The following is a 19,257-nucleotide window of genomic DNA, read 5'->3' as shown; positions in this document are numbered from 1 at the left end:
GTCGAAATGACTTGCCAGTTTGATTATAGAAATTCAGCTAATGAATTGGGGTCCAACCCTCTCCATTGACTTTTTATTGCAGGAACCTGCCTCCTTGTCATTTATGACTCATAACTAAAAACAGAACAATGCCTAAAAGTTGCTGTGTGACAAGCTGTACAGTAAACAAGCTAAAAAACCCAGAACTACGTTTTTAATAGCTGTCGACCCCCCCCCCCCAGAAAAACAAAACAAGCTTTTAAGGACACAGACAGTAGATGTCAGGGTATTTCACGTTAGGCCATTCAGTTGGATCATTTCTCCAACAAAAGGAAGGTAAAGAAAACTGACATAGACCAATAAAATTTTGTTTCTCAATATATCTCCTCCTCTCAGGTTCACATAGGGTGGTGAAATAATCCATTGACATGGTAAAAATAATGAATGGTTTCTGTCTTCGATTACGTTTCCCTCCAGTGAGTGTAGTTCTCAGAGACATGTTGCAGTCTACTTTTGTGTCCTTAAACGGTCGTTTTTTTTTTGGGTCGACAACTTATAAAAATGTAGTTTCAGCATTTTTTTTAGCTTGTTTACTGTACACCTTGTCACATAGCAGCTTTTAGACATCGTTCTGTTTTTTTGTTATAAGTCCGAAATAAAAAAGAGGCAGCTTCCTGCAATACAAAGTTAATGGGTTGAATTGTTTTTCCCCCCAGTGGGTGTGGTTTTCAGATTACAACGCATGTCTCTCTGTCTCTATTGTCTCATTTGTCTTCAATAATGAAATGATTGAAATTTAACTTTAAACTTTTCACTGCATATACATTACATCTTACATAAATGTTTATTATACAGTCTGTATATGAATACTGAGCAAAGGATTGGTCTTTGTATATAAAAACAATACAAGTAAATATTGCTCTGCTTATTCTGAGATCTGTTGATTACAATGACCTGGATTCTGGAGAAAAAATGTTCAAGATAAGTTATTTAATTATCTTCAGAAACAAATGATCAGTGACATTCAATGATTTTCAGTTTCTTGCATGGAGAAATGTGACAAAACTGATAGCATGTATATCTGATGACAATTGCAACTCAAAATGTATAAGACAAAAACAAACAAAAATTGTGGAATGCCCTTTGGTATCACAGTCAAATGCAGCTCGGTGGCATTACTTGCATTTATACAGGCTGCTTAAAGCCCATGAGCCGACGTCATATCTGCATCTCTTAACAGTCATTAGTAGCTCTAAGGTCATATAGTCCCATTTACATATGTCTCCATTCAGAGGCATATTCAGAGCTGCCTTTCCGATTAAGAACAAGACTTAAGAACACAAAAGGGAATGGAAAACAAAAACATTAAGGTGAAAAAATAAAGTACATCCGACAGGCATCCATAAGCCACATCATCATACATACATACAGACAAGAGCTCTTCATACCATATCAGTGACCCGTATTAGCACTTTTGTTAGAAGAACACAAGCTCTTAAAAACAATTTAACTTAAAAAGAGCAAATCAAAAGCAACTATATAACAATACAAAAGACAACACAAACATTTTTCACTGCTGTCTATTAACAGCAGATATGAAGAATGAAACGCTGAATGAACAATATCAGTCTCCTTCTGTTGGCTCAATGAAAGATTTCTGCCTTTGTGAAATGCCCTGGCTAGAACATCATACACTTAAGTGTACTTAGTTGTGAAATATGCAAACCGTCAGCACATCAACCGATATTCAAGTAAGACATAAAGGCACCTTCCACAAATAGAGTACATATTATGTCCCGAAACTCTTAAAAAATGCATTTTTAAACAGCTGCTCAGTGCTAAGGCAATTCGAAAATGAAAATGTTTATTATGAACCTAGGGATATCAAACTCTATATTATATTTAGTTTTATCATGTTCTATTTTTTTTAGGTTTTGTAAAACATGTCTACATACAATTTAACACCCAAGTGTTATTTGTTTTATGTTATTTTCTTGCAATAAATATTAAATAAACTCTAAAATACACAGAAGAAGAAGAAAAAAAATATCTTGGGTAATGCAATTGTAATTTGAGTAAAAAACTGTCCTGAAATGTCTCTTTGCAAGAAATACGGGCGTTGTTCCTCTAGTGCTTGCTTAAAAAAAACAAAACAAAACAAAACTGTACCCTATTCATGGAAAGTACCACAACAGAAATTAAAATACAGAAAACATCATACATTTCCATAAGCTCTGATGAAATAAAACAGAGAATGTTGTCAGTATTCCTCTGTACAAGTTCACTAAGACATTACTAATTTACTTATGTAGTGATATTTGCACTGTGAAAAGATTAAAAATCTGATATTTGAAGATTTGCGGACCCACTAAAGCTAGTATGTGATAAGGTAAATGCAGACACACTGCGATGTGCATTAATAAATATGCGCCAATATTTTTATAGATACATTTATATGGATATGAAGTCACATTCTTATTTACTGTTTAACTATAATAAATTTTCTCCTTCATAAGTAGATTTCTCTTTATATATATATATTTATATTTATATATATATATATATATATATATATATATATATATATATTTATTTATTTATTTATTTTTTTTTTCAAGCTTATTTCTTATTAAAAGATGAGAATTGCTGTAGAAGTGCACATAAAGATACCAGTGTGTGGGTTACTGTCTTCATGTACACTGAAATAAATAATTTTTAAAATCAGGATTTCGGTCTTGTTTTCTAATAAAAATCTAAATATCCTTCAATTTTATTTAAAGTTTGACAAGTTTGAAAGTAAAACTATAATATAATAAGACTTCTCAGACAATATATGTCTTCAAGTTTATTGTCCTCCATTGGTGTATTGTTTTTTTTAAAGCATAAATCTTACTATATTTTGTAAGAATTTTACTTTATTAAAAGCTTGTGCAAACTGAGTAAAAAGACTGTTATCTAACCTTAGCCCTGAGTAAATTAATCTTATTTAAGATTTTTTAATGGAAAACAAGACAAAAACACTGATAATATTTGTATAAAATAACAGAAAATAATTTTGCGTACTGTAATTTGTTTTAGACTCTGTAGAAGGTTGGATAAATTAGCCCTGACACTTAACTTTTATCCTGTGTCATTTCTGAAGCTGAACACAGTGATATGAAGTGTTTACTACAGTTGATATTGCACGATGAAATAAATATTGTTTACCGAACCCAGAGGTAAGACTTGAAATTTGGTCAGTCGGTGGGCTTCAATGAAGCGTCCACTGAAATGAATCAACATGAAAATGATGCTTAAGTTACACATAAATAACTCTGGGGTGGAACAAAGACACAGTCAGTCCATCATGAGAAAGTGCTAGTCCTGGTGGCTCTCCAGATATGAAAAACAGTCAGTTGCTTCACTCCCATGTCGTTTTTTTCTTGAATATTTCAGCTGAAGTAGATCTCCAACTTCACTGATGGCGTTTAAAGCCTGAGAGAGTCAAGAAGAAACATTATTAACACTTAAATAAATGTTAGGTTGAGGAATAATATGGTGGGCTTGGTAAAACATGATGCTGAGTAATTGCTAAATGATGACAGGATGTTTATTTTTGGAGAAAATTACTCCTTTAATGTTTACATACTCTAGTTGACTGCGAGGTGAGTCAGAGATTTATAGAGAAATGACTGAAGCGCAGGAACAATGATTTTTTGTTCTCTGCCGCTTCATGTGGTTTGAAAACTTTAGCTGTGAGGTTAAGTAGGGACAGATCTTGCCTAAAAGTACCTACGAGAGCTAACAGGTAAAGTTTAGAACTAGTTTGGAAGATGAAAAAGTAAAAAACATAAGAAGCTATTTTGTAAAAGCTATTTTGTTTTCATAAAACTACTACTATCTAACCCCAAATTCAAAATTAAAAAAAACATTTTGTCATTTTTTACAAGTGTTCATGTGATACTCACTGTGTCGAGCATCTCTCTGGTGTGGGCGGCAGAAACACAAAAACGTGCTCGGGACTCAATGATGGGTGTGGCGGGGAACCCAACCACCACTGTCCCAATGTTCCTCTTCACCATCTCCCGCCCAAATGCTCTAAACAGCAAGTATACAAAATAAATTAAATCATAAAAAAGGGCAAAACATGAAATTGCTTCCTGCAAAATCAGAATCAAGCTGATTTCTTTTATTCATCTGAGAAAAAAGAAATCCATATTTCATCCTTTCACTAGCATATCATCAAATACAATAGCCACAATTCAGTTAAACAAAAAGTGAGACTGACCCGATTTTAGCTGGCATGTAGAGCATCAAGGGTACAACAGGGGAGTCATTGTTCCCATAGATGATAAAGCCCATCTCATGTAATCTCCTGCGAAAGTAGGTTGTGTTTTCTGACAGCTGACAGAGTCTTTCCTGACCTGCATAAAAGAAAATACAAATCATTGTCATCCTTGCAAACCAGCTTCTGACCCTTTCCAAGATATTGTGCCCTCGCCGTTTATTCATTAATGGTGCTTGCTTGGTTTACAGGATTACTTCACTTCCAAAATAAACATTTCCTGATCATTTACTCTCCCCCATGTCATTCAAGATGTTCATGTCTTTCTTTCTTTAGTCGCAAAGAAATTACGTTTTTTGAGGAAAACATTCCAGGATTTTTCCCATATAGTGGACTTTAATGGTGCTCAACGAATTGAAGGTTAAAAATGCAGTTTCAGTGCAGCTTCACAGAGCTCTACACAATCCCAGCCGAGGAATAAGGGTCTTATCTAGCGAAGCGATCGGTTATTTTCTAAAAAAAAAAAAAAAAAAAAAAAAAAAATACTATTTATATACTTTTTAACCTCAAATGCTCATCTTGTCTAGCTCTACAATGTGCATGTGGGCTCTGTTGCCACATGCAAGTACCAACCTAGTGTGTACAAAGTGAACACGTGAAGAAGGTCAAACCTTTACCAAAAAAAAAAAAAGGGAAAACAGTGAAGTGATACAATTTTGAAGTTGGAGGAGAAAAGGAGTTTGATATACCCTAACTGTCTTGAACCGGAGTGCACAGAGTAGGCATGTGCATCGCAGAGCTAGACAATACAAGCATTTGAGGTTAAACCATATATAAACATATATCGTTTTTCTAGATCACACCCTTATTCCTTGGCTAGGATTGTTTAGAGCCCTTTGAAGCTGCACTGAAACTGCATTTTTAACCTTCAATCTGTTAAGCACCATTGAAGTCCACTATATGGAGAAAATCCTGGAATGTTTTTCTAAAAACAAACAAATAAAAAACAACAAACCTTTGCAACTGAAGAAAGAAAGACATGAATATCTTAGATGACATAGGGGTGAGTACATTATCAGGAAATTTTAATTCTTGAAGTGGAGTAATCCTTTAATGCTTACAATTCCTCATAGTTTCGGTGTGTAACTCATCCCACACTGTTTGTGGTGTGGACATTAATCATATCTCAAATTGTTTTGCTTGTTAAGAGCACACCTGAACCTACATGTCAACACTGTAAAAACACCCTGAACACCAATGGTCTAACCAAATAGTTAACATGAATGTTTAAAGCCCACATAAACCAAAGTAGGGTTTTTGTCATTTTGTTGTGTCAATCGTATGTTCTTTATATCCAACAGGAATGGCGAAAAGCTAAATTGCAAACATCTCCACAAGTTCCACGCCAGCACATGGCAAATGAAAATCGGGAGGCTGTTTTATCTGAAGCCAAAGGAATTCAAATCCACTTTGAACAGTGCAGAATGATCCTTTGGGGAGAGGTAGAGATATACTCTCCAGTATTAGTTTTCACTTGTTTGACATTCCATTCATAGTGAGGGGCTCCTTAGAAAGGAAAGCTCTTTCCTCACAATATTCAGGATTGAGAATATTGGTAATGTCTTGAAGAGAAAACAGTCTAACCCAACCTACAACAGCTATGAGGAAATGCAACTTAGTCTGGTGCTTCATAAATTAAGCTTAACCCTCTGGTATTGTTTGGTCATTTTAGACTGAAAAAAAAGCGTTCTAAAATTTAAAAATATTAAAATATCACTACTTCATCGGAAACTCGATGACTTTTATGGTCACTATGTGACCACAAAAAAAAAATTGTGGACTGAAAAAAGTGAAATGGTTGTAATGGTTGTAGCTTTGATAAAGCCTTCCTGTTCATTTTTGTAAAATTTTGATATTATGTGTAACATTTTGGTATTATGTGTCTTTCTCTGTGTTCACGTTTGACTGTAGTAAAATTAATGCAAAAACTGAAATTTCAAACCAAAAAAATCTAAACCTTTACAAAAACTTGTCTTTGAGAATGTCTAAATATCTATCTAACTTAAAAACAAATCTTTACGTCTAAAAACAACTACACATTTATTAGCATTTTGTATTGAGCTATATAAGAATCTAGTGGCTAAACCATTCTATTTTTTCCACTTCCACCAGATGGCACCAATCTGACTTTAAAAATTTGACTTTAAAGGCATTGCCTCTATTTTCACATGAAATACTGCCATAATTGTAATATACGGTAAGTAATAGAAAAATCTTAGAAATGTTTTTTTATTATTGTCAGTGGGGAAAAATTTATCATAATTATTGCATAAATATTAATTAGTACCGTGAAATTCTCTCAAAATACAAAATAAAAAAGAAAAAAATATTATGGAACAAAAATATATCACATTGATTTTACTGAAAATAAAAGAAGGATAATTTTCAGGTGTTTAGTCACTTTGGACTGTGAACAAGTGTGACTCCCAAATGAACAATACCAGAGGGTTAAACTAAACATCATAAAACGGATTGTGTTGCCTGCAAGTATCAGAAACGTGCCTCGTCTTAGTACAAAACCAAAACGGCACAACTGCTCTAAACTGTATCAAACATGTCGTCTATTAGCAGATTAATTAAGTGATCTTCCACTAGATAATATGTGACCCTGGACCACAAAACCAGTCATAAGGGTCAATTTTTCAAAATTAAGATTAATACATCATCTGAAAGCTGAATAAATAGGCTTTCCACTGATGTATGGTTTGTTAGTATAGGACAATATTTGGTCGAGATACAACTATTTGAATATATGGAATTTGAGAGTGCAAAAAAAATCTAAATATTGAGAAAATCACCTTTAAAGTTGTCCAAATTAAGTTCTTTGCAATGCATATTACTAATCAAAAATTAAGTTTTGATATATTTACAGTAGGAAATTTACAAAATATCTTCATGGAAAATTATCTTTACATAATTTCCTAATGATTTTTGGCATAAAATAAAAATCAATAATTTTGACCCACACAATGTATTTTTGGCTACAAATATACCCCAGCGACTTAAGACTGGATTTGTGGTCCAGGGTCACATATAGTCCCTGACATGTAAACTGTAACTTCTTTACTTATTGTATATAATACTGATATTAAATTAATCAAAAATGTTAATTTGCCTGGCCCCTTATAACACCAGTTTTTCTCTGATGAGGGATGGGTAATAAAGTTGCATTTACATTTCCAGTCCCTGCCCTGCAGTAACTTGTCACTCAGATCAAACAATCACAGCAATTGACCTTATGACAGATAAATAAACGACAGCCCAAAAAACAGCCAAATCATTCTGCTGAGAATTTGTTGCCATCTGATATTTTGACTGTCAAGCTTTAAAGCCTACCACACTGTTGGACCCTTTTTTCTTTTGGCGAGTTAATTAAGTTTTGTTTGTTCCATTCCCGAAATCATCTAATAATCTTGAAAATTGCAAGTTGGATCAGATTTGTGGTCCTTTAGACATTGCCCTTAGTTCATTTTAAACTTTTGTGATTCTGCAATGTTTTCTACATTAAATAAAAAGAGTGTATGAATAATGACTGTTTAGTATTGTCTTTTCGGACCTGCTTAACAGCAGAATCGAATTCTGTTTGAATCATTTTTTCCTTGAAACAATCTGTATCGTATGAAGCACTATATAAATAAATAAAGATGAATGAAGTGTGAGTTTGGGCCCCAGCTCACAATCAGTGCCTGATGGGTAAGTCCTGCCCTACATCGTTTTTTCTCGATCTAACAGCTGTTTTACTCTGACGTGTCAGAAGAGGCCAGAAATCACAATTACAAGTACTGTTTCATGCCGACTTTCATAGTTGCTCTCTGTAGTTGCTGTGCAGTGATATGATGAACAGGTTTGCTACGGTTTTACTACACTGTGCATGTACTAGGAAGATCCTCTAGGGTTGCAACTAGGGTCACTAGGACAGTGACTGACAGCTATTAAGCACAATTTGCTTGCTTTTTGTTTATAATCAATTCACAATTTGAATAAAAGTTGTTCTTTTCATGCTGCTAAGAGCAGTAATTGACTTTAGGGTAGCGGCTTTTTTCATTTTTGATACAAATGAAAACAAGGCTGTATTGGATTGTATTGTTGTTAAACAACATATTGACTGTTCAGTGTGTTAAATTCAATATGGCATCCAACCTAGGTATCAGACATGAGTTCTTTGATTCAAACTAACACATTTTATCTGTATGTGAGTTCCCTGGGAACTGAACCTATGACTTTTGCTGTTGCTAGTGCTATGATCTAAAAGTTAAGCTACAGAAATCAGCTGAAGGTGAGAGGCTTCTTCAAACTTCCATATCATAAATATTACATAAGTCCTCTCCTATACATCTGAGAATCTAGTCTTCAAGGTCAGTTAGCATCCATTACCCAACAGAGTAATGTACGGCCTTCTTTCTCTCATGCTAAAGCCTCACAAGTGCATGAAGAGTTCCAGATGCAATGTGTGCACGTGTTTGGAGTATAGATGTGGTTTTCCAAACGAACGCCCTGCTAAATCAATCAGGGGTGAAACTGGGTTTGATGCCTCAAACTGTCAGCAGAGATGGAGTTACCATGTGTAACCAATCGCTGAGTCATTGAGTTTACTTTTCCTAAACAAACTCAAAAAGATTGTGTTTCTGCTGATAATTAACAATTTTCAACACTGGAAATATTCTTGCACTTCTAGCAATTTAAGTGGATTGAAGCAAATGCCTACAGCTAATAGCTATACAAGCTTGATGTCAGATTCCGCTGCGTTCCGAAATCAATATGCAACATATCCACTGCATTCTATGTTTTTCTCACGTATCCAACTGCACGCCAGGTCAAAGTTTTGTGTAATATACACTAAATCACACAAGCAAGTACACAGGGGAACAGCATGGAAGTCAAAGTACAGTTTACATTATGCAACGACATCTGCAATATTATAAATAACAACCAAAGCTCTCCATTTCTAAACAGTATTCTATTAGTTAATGCTGCCATCTTGTGGCTCTTTTTTACATTCCACATTTTTTAAATGTACAAATACAATATTATTATATTTCTTCTGTATTAGGTATTATTGTACAAATATCAGTTTAAATAAAAGTCACACAAAGATTATTATACCCAAGTAAACTCACCTAATGTGGTGCCATCTTCTCCCATAATGGACTTCATAGAAGTGATAATCTGCTGGGTGATGGGTGGGGACATTGAGGTAGCATAAACTGCACTGTGAGAATGTAAGCGGAGGTAATCAATCAGCTCCTACAAAAAAAACAAAAACAAAAAAAAAATCATTACATTTCTTTTCATTTATTTTAAACAGACAGTAGTACAAATTAAAAAAATTTCAACCTACATGTGAAAATACTAAATATTATATCAAATTATAGTGTCATATATGCGCTAAAAAATACAGTACATATATACATACAAGGAATAAATACTTGACATATATTTAATTTAGTTAACTGATAGACAAGGGGGGAAAAAACAGTGCGACACGTAACGTAGCCTATATTTTCTGAGTTTCAGTTCAGTTTTGTGACAGAAAGGAAACTCAAATGGCAGAAAGCGACTATTTGGTTTTTGTTTAAGTTGATTTTGCTGGCATGAGGACAGTTTCAGTAATCGCGCCGGCACACACAAACCCAAAACATATCAGTTCCATGTTTCTAGCATTACTAACTTGACAGCGCAGTTGGTACTTTATCAAAATAAAACACAGTGAACCAAACATCAGCACACCCGCCTCACTGTGTCACCATTAGAACGCGACTGAAGTACAAAGCCTATAATTAACACAATAAATAATAGTTTAGCATTTGGATACATTATAAATATGAAAATATTATGGAATATTTGGATTTGTGCCAAATGAGAGAGGTAGGATACAAGAGCACAAAGCTCCATTTCTCAAACAGCTGAGTGCGCAGGCCTTTAAAATATACTCCTTTGTGAGTGAGAGACGCGTTCAGAATCAGCACATGGTCACTGTCTAGTGGCCTTTGTTTTCAAGAGCGCAACTCCTGGCATTCCCTGTTCTTCTGCTGTCGGTTAGCAAACACCGTTGCATTACTGCGGGTGCCCCCTTCTGGATTGAGGGTGAATTGCCTGTATTCGTTGTAGGGCCTCATGCACCGAACCGGGATGCCCGTAGCGTGACGGTATGGTATACATGTATCGTTACACCCCTAATCATTACGCAAGAATTGCAACTTGAGCTAAATGTAAACTGCATTCCTGATTTACAAGCATATGTAATATATAAGTGAGAAGCACATTTTGAGGAGAGTTGCTCTGTCTTATTATTAACAATTGGAATCTGGGGAAAGAGAGTTTGCTGCTGAAATAATATGCTGGTGTGTGATTCCTGAGTGTCTAGTAATCTAAAGTGAAACAACATCGACAGTGAAATTGGCCACAAACCTTCTTTCCTCCAATGTATCCTCCAGCAGCACCAAAGCTCTTGGTGAAAGTGCCCATCATGATGTCAACGTCAGATGGATCCAGGCCAAAATAGTCCACCACACCTCTGCCTCTTGGTCCTAGTGCCCCAATACTGTGGGCCTCATCCAGATACAGGAAGGCTTTGTATTTTTTCTTTAGGGCAATGACCTCAGGAAGTCGCACTATTGAGCCCTCCATGCTAAAAGAAGAAGAATGCAGGTGTACTATTAATGCATTCCCATTGAAGACTAGATAGTGCTTTTCTTTAAAAAAAAAAAAAAATCCTTTTATTTAAAACTTTAATAATAATAATAATAATAATAATAAAAAAACATTTAATCCTGTCCTCCTCTGGCATTATAATGAATGCACATGTAGTAAATATAAAATATTATATAATTATTAATACTGCTGGCCTCTTTATGCCCTGACATAAAGAATAAAATGACCTTCATTCAAACTAAAAAAAAAAAAAAAAGTAAGCTATGCAAACCAACCTCTATTTGTATATGCTTTGCACAAAACACATCAGGTTTCTGTTGAAGTCTAGAAAAGATTGACTATAGAGAGTGAAGACAGAAAAACATTTCTGCTATACCTGTAAATTCCCTCAACGACGATAAGGATCTTCTTCCAGGGCCGGTGGGTTCTAGGTTGGCCATGCACAATAGCATCCCGGAGCAACTTCTCTAGACTTTGCATATCTGAGAGTAATGGTTAGAAAGTAGAATTTATGAGCAGGCATCTTAATATTTGTTATTGCGGATGTTAATGAGCAGGTTATAAAAACTATGGCATACGATTTTTTTATTGCATTTTTTTCTCTGAGGTTCACTTATATTAGATTTTTTGTGGCAAAAAGCCAATACAGGTGCACTGATCACACAAGATTAATTTATTCTGCAAAGAAAAGCGTTTGGTATAAGGGAATTTCTATGTCTGAGCCATACAATGTGAACTCATTTTGGTCCACAATCCTAAATACTAAACATCAAATATTGTCTAACTGGTTGTGATTGTTTTTTTTGTCCAGAATTTGTGTTTTCAGTGTAGGCCAAAAAAATAAAAATAAATGAATAAATAGCATAAACTTACTGTTGTGTTTGAATACACGGATGGTAGAGCCAGAGAGACGGGCACCCAGGACCAGAGATGCATGATTGAGCTCATCACTTAAAATCAGACAGCCCTAAGTGAAACGCACACATGCATTAATTTAATCAAAAGCAAAAAAAAGTACATAAAATAATTCTAAACATGTTGGCTAAAGAGTTGATAAGATACAAAGCCACATTTCAAATGTAAATAAACAGATATTTAAAATATATCCCAGTGTTTCCAAAAACAGAAGGATATGCAGAATTGTAGGTGCTACACACAAACAGTAAGAGAACAAGGTCTGACATATTTAATCGTACCATTATTTCTTATGGGGTTTTTGAATAATGGTATTCATACTTCCTCATGACCATACTGTGACAAGATCATTCAAGTTTCTGCACACAAAATAAGCATCAACACGTAAACAGTATCATTCATGTGTTAATGTACTGGAATTCTAAAAAAGAATTCCAGAAATTCAGAAAAAAAATTGCTCAGTTTCAGTAAATGCTCCTTTTGAAATTACAGTTTTCAGTGAGCAACAAGCCCTTTCAAATTTTTATTTACATTCCTTTATTTACATTTAGAAACCCTTTAGTTAAATCTTTTTTTTACATCATAAAGTTTCTATGTTTTACATTTTTCAAAATCTACTTTATTTCTATTATTAAATTACATTTTTAACATTAGATTCAATATCAGTGTGGACCTTTGAAGGCCATAAAAGCATCTCTTTCCCTGAATTGACCAGGATTTCCAGGTGGGGATATTTAATTTTGTATGTCGGGGGACAAGTTGGAATTCCCCAAAAGTAATCAAATCTGTTGTGAATGAAACCAGAAATGTGTGTACACATTGTAAGCCTAATGTCTTGCAATAACGTGATATATGACTCAGTTATGACAAATTTCCTGTGTGAGCCAAAGCAATCTGTGAAGGAACAGATATGATCACTGAAAGTATTTCAATAAAGAACAAAAACAAACCTTCTGATCCACAATTTTCTTTCCCACTCTACAAGGCCTTGATTTAAAAAGAAAATTCGTAGCATTCCATTTTACTTAATGTTTGTTTATAGTAAAACCCTTACTTTTCCCGTGAGTGCAGGAATATTCATGGAATTTGTAGCAAAGCCCATTCCAAACACCATGGATGACTCAACCCCTAAAAACCTGGCCACCAGCTTCTCCAGCTCCTCATGCTTGTCAAGATTTCCTGCAGAGAGAACAAATATCTCAATGATATGTTTAACAATAGATTTGTCTAATAATAGAACTGTTCCTTCTTTTTGTTTTGCCATTATAAAAATGTCAGACTCCAATGATAAAAGGTTAGATAAGAAGAGTTCTTTCATAGCGCTGCTCATTTCTTTTCCACCATAAAAGCGAATCCTCACCCAGTGGGATGAATGACTCAACAAAAACTGAATATATGAATACGTATTCTGTGTCAGAGAGAGGGTGAAAAATTATCATGACAAGGTCAAAATTTTGATTAATATTATAAGAGGACTTATGAAGACCAAGTCCTTTAAAAATCTATTAAAATCTACCCAAAAAGTGTCATGTCATTATTTGGCCCCTATTATACCAGAGAAGTAGTGGCGGTAAAGCCTGAGAGAGTAAGTATTCATTACCTATCTCTTGCCTGGTGCTGCTCACCCCCACGCCATATTTCACAGTGCACTCAGAGGCAGCATCAGCGCATGTGCCGGTATTCTCAGCAAAGCCGAGGTAGTTATATGAGCCCATATTAATAACATCTTTCAGAACATTCCCTGTGTGTCTGCAGGAAAAAAAACAGGAAAATACATGAAATGACCTGAACGTATAGAAAATAATACTAAAATAAAAATGACACACACTACTTTTAAAACAGAGAACATATGTATGTGTACAACAGAGTCCAAGCCTGAAGACTAGTGAAGGATCATGAAAATAGAAATGTGTTTGTGTGTATGTGGTAACACATCAGTGCTGTACTTTCTTATTGTCATTTTATCATTGTCTTTTATCATTTGGTTAATTTTATCATTAACTTTCTACATTACTGGTCAAAAGCTTGGAATAGTTAATATTTTTTAAAGTTTTTGAAAAGAAGTCTCTTATTTGCACCAAGGCTGCATTTATTTAATCAAAAATAGAGTACAAACATCAATATTGTGAACTATTAATTTATCTAAAATAACTTTCTGTTTCTGTTTTCAGCAGCCATATTATAATTTAAAAAAATAAAATATTAACATACTGTTAAAAAAAAACAAAACAAAAACGATAAAATCTTATGTGGGTTTCTGCGTTGCCTTCACAATTAAGTAATATGCCAATGTCTCAATCTCAATGTTTTTTTAAGTCACAGGGCGATGTTGTGAAGCAGCAATCTGTTGATTAGTTTGGATAGCAGTCAAAACAGACATCTTTTGATGGGATCTTGTGAGCTAGATCCAACATCCTGGTGTGTCTGCATAATCTAACACTTACTCAAAGGTCCAGTTGTAGTCAGGTGTGACCCGCTCCACAAGGTCCATCTTGGCTCCAGGGACGCTGCATATGGGCCTATTCCAGTTGTCTCTGATCCTCATGTACAGATTCCTGGTGTAGAAGTTCTCAAAGTCCTGGTACAGTGGAACAAAATCCTGGAAACAGAGAATTAACATTAACATTTTACACAACAATTTTAAATAATATTAAGCCACAGATATGACTTGTGATACAGCCTGGAATCATAAATCACTTTGTCTTCGCTTATTTTGCCAAAGGAGAACTGGCTCCCTGACTGAGCCTGGTTCCTCCCAAGGTTTTTTTTTTTCTCCATTTCTATCATCATCATCATCTTCATCTTTTTTAAATTGTTTCTCTGTCTTTCTGTATTGTATTTTTTTTGCACTTCTGTATTTTATTAGTTTTTATTTGCTATTGTTTGTAGCGCTTTGGTTTTTAGAAAAGCGCATTATAAAGAAAAAGTATTCTAATTATAATTATTAGATAGAGTTTGGATTCCTTACCACTGCCTTTGGCTAGGTTAGTTGGGGTTTAAAAGACACTTAATATTCAATAACACTGCATTATCAATTTGACTGCACAGACTGTATCGGATGAGAAAAAAACTGGCTTAAGCTAGATGATGGCACTATCAGCTTCTGTAAAAAATGCTTTACAGCTAAATCAACTTACTGATTTCACAAATTTTGCAACATCACTGTTATTGAACTGAATTGAATCAACACTGAACTGACTTGAGCTAAATAAGTCAAGTCAACTTTATTTATATAGCACTTTTAACAATAAAACACAATTGGCTTCTGTACAGCTACTTATAGCTGAACTGAATTTATAATTGATGGACTGTACACAGTTAATGAATTGAAGTGAAGCTACACTGAACCGACTGGAACTGAATAATAACATAAAACTATTGTCTTTTTAGAGCTGGTTTGCAGCAGAATTTTAATTTGTCTCATATCTAATTAAGTTTGTATCACCGGTTCTGGTATTTTTTATTACTGTGAAGCTTCTTTAAACACAAAACAGTAGTAAATGCTTGCTGACCATCCAGGTGACAATGCGTAGCCTTATGAATCATATTTAAACTTGTAAACAGTTATTTAGTGTAAATTTAGTTATTCTGTCTTAGGGGTTATATGTACATATAACTACAAATGTGTAACCGTACCTTCTGTTCTTCTCTCTCTCTGGCCAGATGACACTTCTCAAACTTCCAGTCCCTCAGGAAATCTCGAAGATAGCCAAAAATGGTAAGGATGCCATAGCCCATGTAAGTGAGGACAGCCACCAGCAGCGGTGTCTCCTCAAACGACTCCACAAATGGCTTTTTATAAAGTGAAGTGGATGAAGCATGATGGTTCTGTGGGGGAATAATGTGAAGTGAATCTACATTGAAAATGGACATCTAAACATTACAAAATGCACCTCATAATCAAAACCAAGTAAACATGAACAGCATAAAACAGCATTAATGTACAGCTAGTATTATAAAATCAGATTACAGTAGATTTATGTCCACAATAGATTAAAGACAGATCAGTACAGGTGGAGCACTGAAAGAATAAACATAGAGACCAGAATAATGCTGAAATTTAGGGATGGGCTCTTTTAAGTTTGGTTAGTAAGCAACCATCTAACAACACCCTTAACTTTTTAGTCATTGGATAACAATAAATTGGTAGCCACCCATTCTCACAATCTCCATGAAAATAAAAACTGTAGTTGAGACTGAAACTGCTTACAGCTTTAAACATGAGGTTACAGACACCAGAGATGACTAGAAGAGCAGAAGAACTTGATTTATCACTCCGGCCAAGCAAATGAACCATAGTTAACTTTTATACTCACACTCCTTTACAACAGCATGTGATCAAACTCATGCTTTTCTTAACTTCATCCACTCTATAACCTGCCTTTCCGGTATGGAATGGTTTGTTCCCACTGTTTCAGATCCCTGAATCAGCCTTCTTACGTAAAGCTCAGTTAAGTCAGGGTTAACTCAGTTTGTGACAGAGCTGAATGCCAAAGCCTTTGCGGAAAAACCTGCATTGCTAAATACAGGAAAGTCTTATATTTGTTCAGTCAATGTTCCTTTCCGCAACAAGGCAGACAGACCTTCTTTTAATAAGGATTGGAAATGTTAACTCAATCTACTGAAACTACTTAGAGTAGAGCTGGAGAAGTTTTTTTGATGATATATTCCTATATTTGTGTACTTCTTTTGAAAAGTCTTAAGAGTCATTTTCCCTTAGACATAGGCTACATTCAGAATATAGGCAAAAGTGTGGCCTGTTTCTTTCTTTCTTTCTTTTTATTTTTATAACAGTGTAAACACCACAAACTACACAGAATCTGATCTTTTAAATATGTATATTTAAATCTAAAAATGGCCACATTTTTTAAAAATATGAACAGCCAAAAAAATAAATAAATAAATTTTAATTAACAGCAATATTTAGAATTTAATAAATGAGAAATCCCATTTTTGAGCTATTACACAAACAAATCGTTCAGTGAATCGATTCACTGAAACAGACTGTTAGACCTGATCTATGTAAAATAATCTTATTAGCTTTTTAACAAATTGTCGCTACTGAAATGTAATATATATTTAATGCTATATTTTATATAAATAACCAACATACTGACAAGACCTGACTTACATGGTTTGCGTGCGTGCTTGCACATTTAGCGACGTTACGTTTACTGTAAGCTTTGGAAAAAAAAATACTGCACACCTGACCCATTAGGTCCATTTTGATATTAAGGACCTAGAACAAGAAAAACTAGCTTGACAACAATGCTCTTGGAAAAGTTGTTGCTCCCATGGAGCTCAGAAGTGCTCTAGGCAAACATCCTCAGGTTGCAAAGAACAAAGCACTACTCTCCAGTTACATGACAGAACACTACACTGTTATTTTCCATGCTTGTGTCAATACAAACAGACACAACCAAACACTAAGCGCAAACAATTCATTTGATCCTATAACCATTCATCTCAATGCAATGGGTAGCTCATGCTTTTCATTGAGCAATAAAAGTGGGCATTATATAATATCAACTTTCATTATTAAATCATGAAATATTATATAATATATAATGTGAAAATACTGGAAGACCTGGAGATATTAATTCAACATTTCAGTACACATCCAACTACTTGTACCTTAATAAACATTAACTAATGACTTGTCTTATAAAGCAGTAGTTATGGATGCTGATTGGTCATAGAGCTCCAAATTCACAATACAGTAGTAGCCATGACAAGAAACAGCAGTTCACCATATGTTCACAACACCCATAGAAAACAAACACTAACTTCAGTTTGGGCCAGGGGCTGTTTCTTTTAGCTGAAGGATGACAACTAATGAATTTGCTTAAAAATGAACAATATTCTGTCCTTAATTGTTTAGTTTTATTTTATTAATGTTTTAGTACACTAGCTGTTAAGTAAAAGCAATAAGGCACTTTGGGTTATGGTAAATTTGCTATAGCACATTTGGTCACAACTGAAGGGGCTTCAGGCATTTTAATGAGGAGACCATGGGCTTGTTGCCACAAGGGCTATATTTCAGTAACTGTAATGCTTGGTTCAAAAGTCCAACAAGAGAAATGTTCCCCAGAAGCGGTGTTAAATGTTGCATTTTTAATTAGCATCATTTTATGTATCTGATGAACTAAAATGGTATATTATTCATATTTTTGCCATTATAATTTAATTGCTGCTGTGTAAAATAAATAACTAAGCAAGCAAGTAATAAAAACATTTCAACTAAAGGGTAAAACTATCAAAGACAAGGACATTTTTAATAAATAAAGTCTATAAGAATTTTTTTTTTTTAAATTAAAAACCATTTAATAGCATTTCGTAAATTTAAATTGTATGTCGAAGATGCTATATATAACGGTTAAATGTTTGAACACATGAAAACTTAACAGAAAACTGAAACCATGATACACACCCAAGCACCCCCTCCCAACACACGAATATAAACCAGATGAACGTTCCTTTCCTACATCACACTCGTAAGTGCAATATAATACCGATATGAAACAGAAATATTAATATTCTAATTTAACTCCTAGTAACTGCATATGCGGCGGCCCCTGTGTGTACACTGGAGCGTGTTTCCGGGTGTATGTAGCGCAGGAGGCGGCCTCACCTTCTCCGCCGGGCGGCGGTATCGCTTCTGCTGCTGCTGGAACAAGCAGTGGTTCTTCACGAACCCATTTCTACCCGCTTTCTTGTCTTGTTTTGTCCGGTGTAAGGAATCCCCATTCAGAAGCTTACTAGCGGAGTTTTGCGTCATTGCAGGCCAGTGATGTGTGCTGAGTCTCCGGCTTCACTTGTGTAATCTCACTAGATTTTCCGTATCCTCCCAAACCGTCGAATGACAAAACTACGCCCACTCCTAGATTACAGGAAAGACCTCGCCTTCCACACGAACTCACAGCCAATGAGCCAATGAGCAACGTCGTGTGGGCGTGGTTTAATCATACATATTTATCACCAACTGACGTCATTAACCTATAGTAACCCTTTAGGGCGTAAACCACCCAACCTTCTGTCTGTACGTCACACATAACGCTTTTTATTATTGGATGCTAGATAAGCCCCAGAGTCATGGAAACTGTGACATATACGGGAAATATCCACCTAAATGTAAACATTTGTGAGATCTGTTGTGAGAAAAAACGTTTTTCATGTCAAAGGCAAAAATAAGCGCATGTGCTAAATACAAATTTAAGAAACTAAATAGTTCTTTCAGTAAAAGAAGGGCCTTTACCTTGGGAAAATGATCCTCGGGAGGTGAACCTAAACATTGTATGTTCCTTTATTTAACCTTAACACAATTTGGGACATGTCTGATTAAAGTTTAAAACCTGGATTTGTGTGAATTCGTTAGATTCTAGCAATAA

General features: G+C 34.8%; 1 protein-coding gene across 1 annotated transcript; it reads right to left on the bottom strand.

The window, feature by feature from the left end:
- Positions 1-950: 950 nt before the first annotated feature.
- On the bottom strand, positions 951-18,738 carry sptlc2b (serine palmitoyltransferase, long chain base subunit 2b). Its single transcript, XM_051138817.1, has 12 exons — positions 18,501-18,738; positions 15,506-15,697; positions 14,314-14,468; positions 13,470-13,618; positions 12,924-13,048; positions 11,828-11,921; positions 11,331-11,436; positions 10,712-10,931; positions 9,421-9,547; positions 4,247-4,382; positions 3,927-4,056; positions 951-3,453 (listed from the first exon to the last, which is right to left on the bottom strand). Exons 1-12 carry the CDS (start codon positions 18,645-18,647, stop codon positions 3,337-3,339), a joined length of 1,698 nt encoding a protein of 565 aa, XP_050994774.1. The 5' UTR covers positions 18,648-18,738; the 3' UTR covers positions 951-3,336.
- Positions 18,739-19,257: the final 519 nt, after the last annotated feature.

The sequence above is a fragment of the Labeo rohita genome, chromosome 20, assembly GCF_022985175.1.
Source record: "Labeo rohita strain BAU-BD-2019 chromosome 20, IGBB_LRoh.1.0, whole genome shotgun sequence".
Classification (NCBI taxonomy): domain Eukaryota; kingdom Metazoa; phylum Chordata; class Actinopteri; order Cypriniformes; family Cyprinidae; genus Labeo; species Labeo rohita.
Note: the sequence above shows the minus strand (reverse complement) of the source record. Positions and strands in the feature narration are given on the sequence as shown.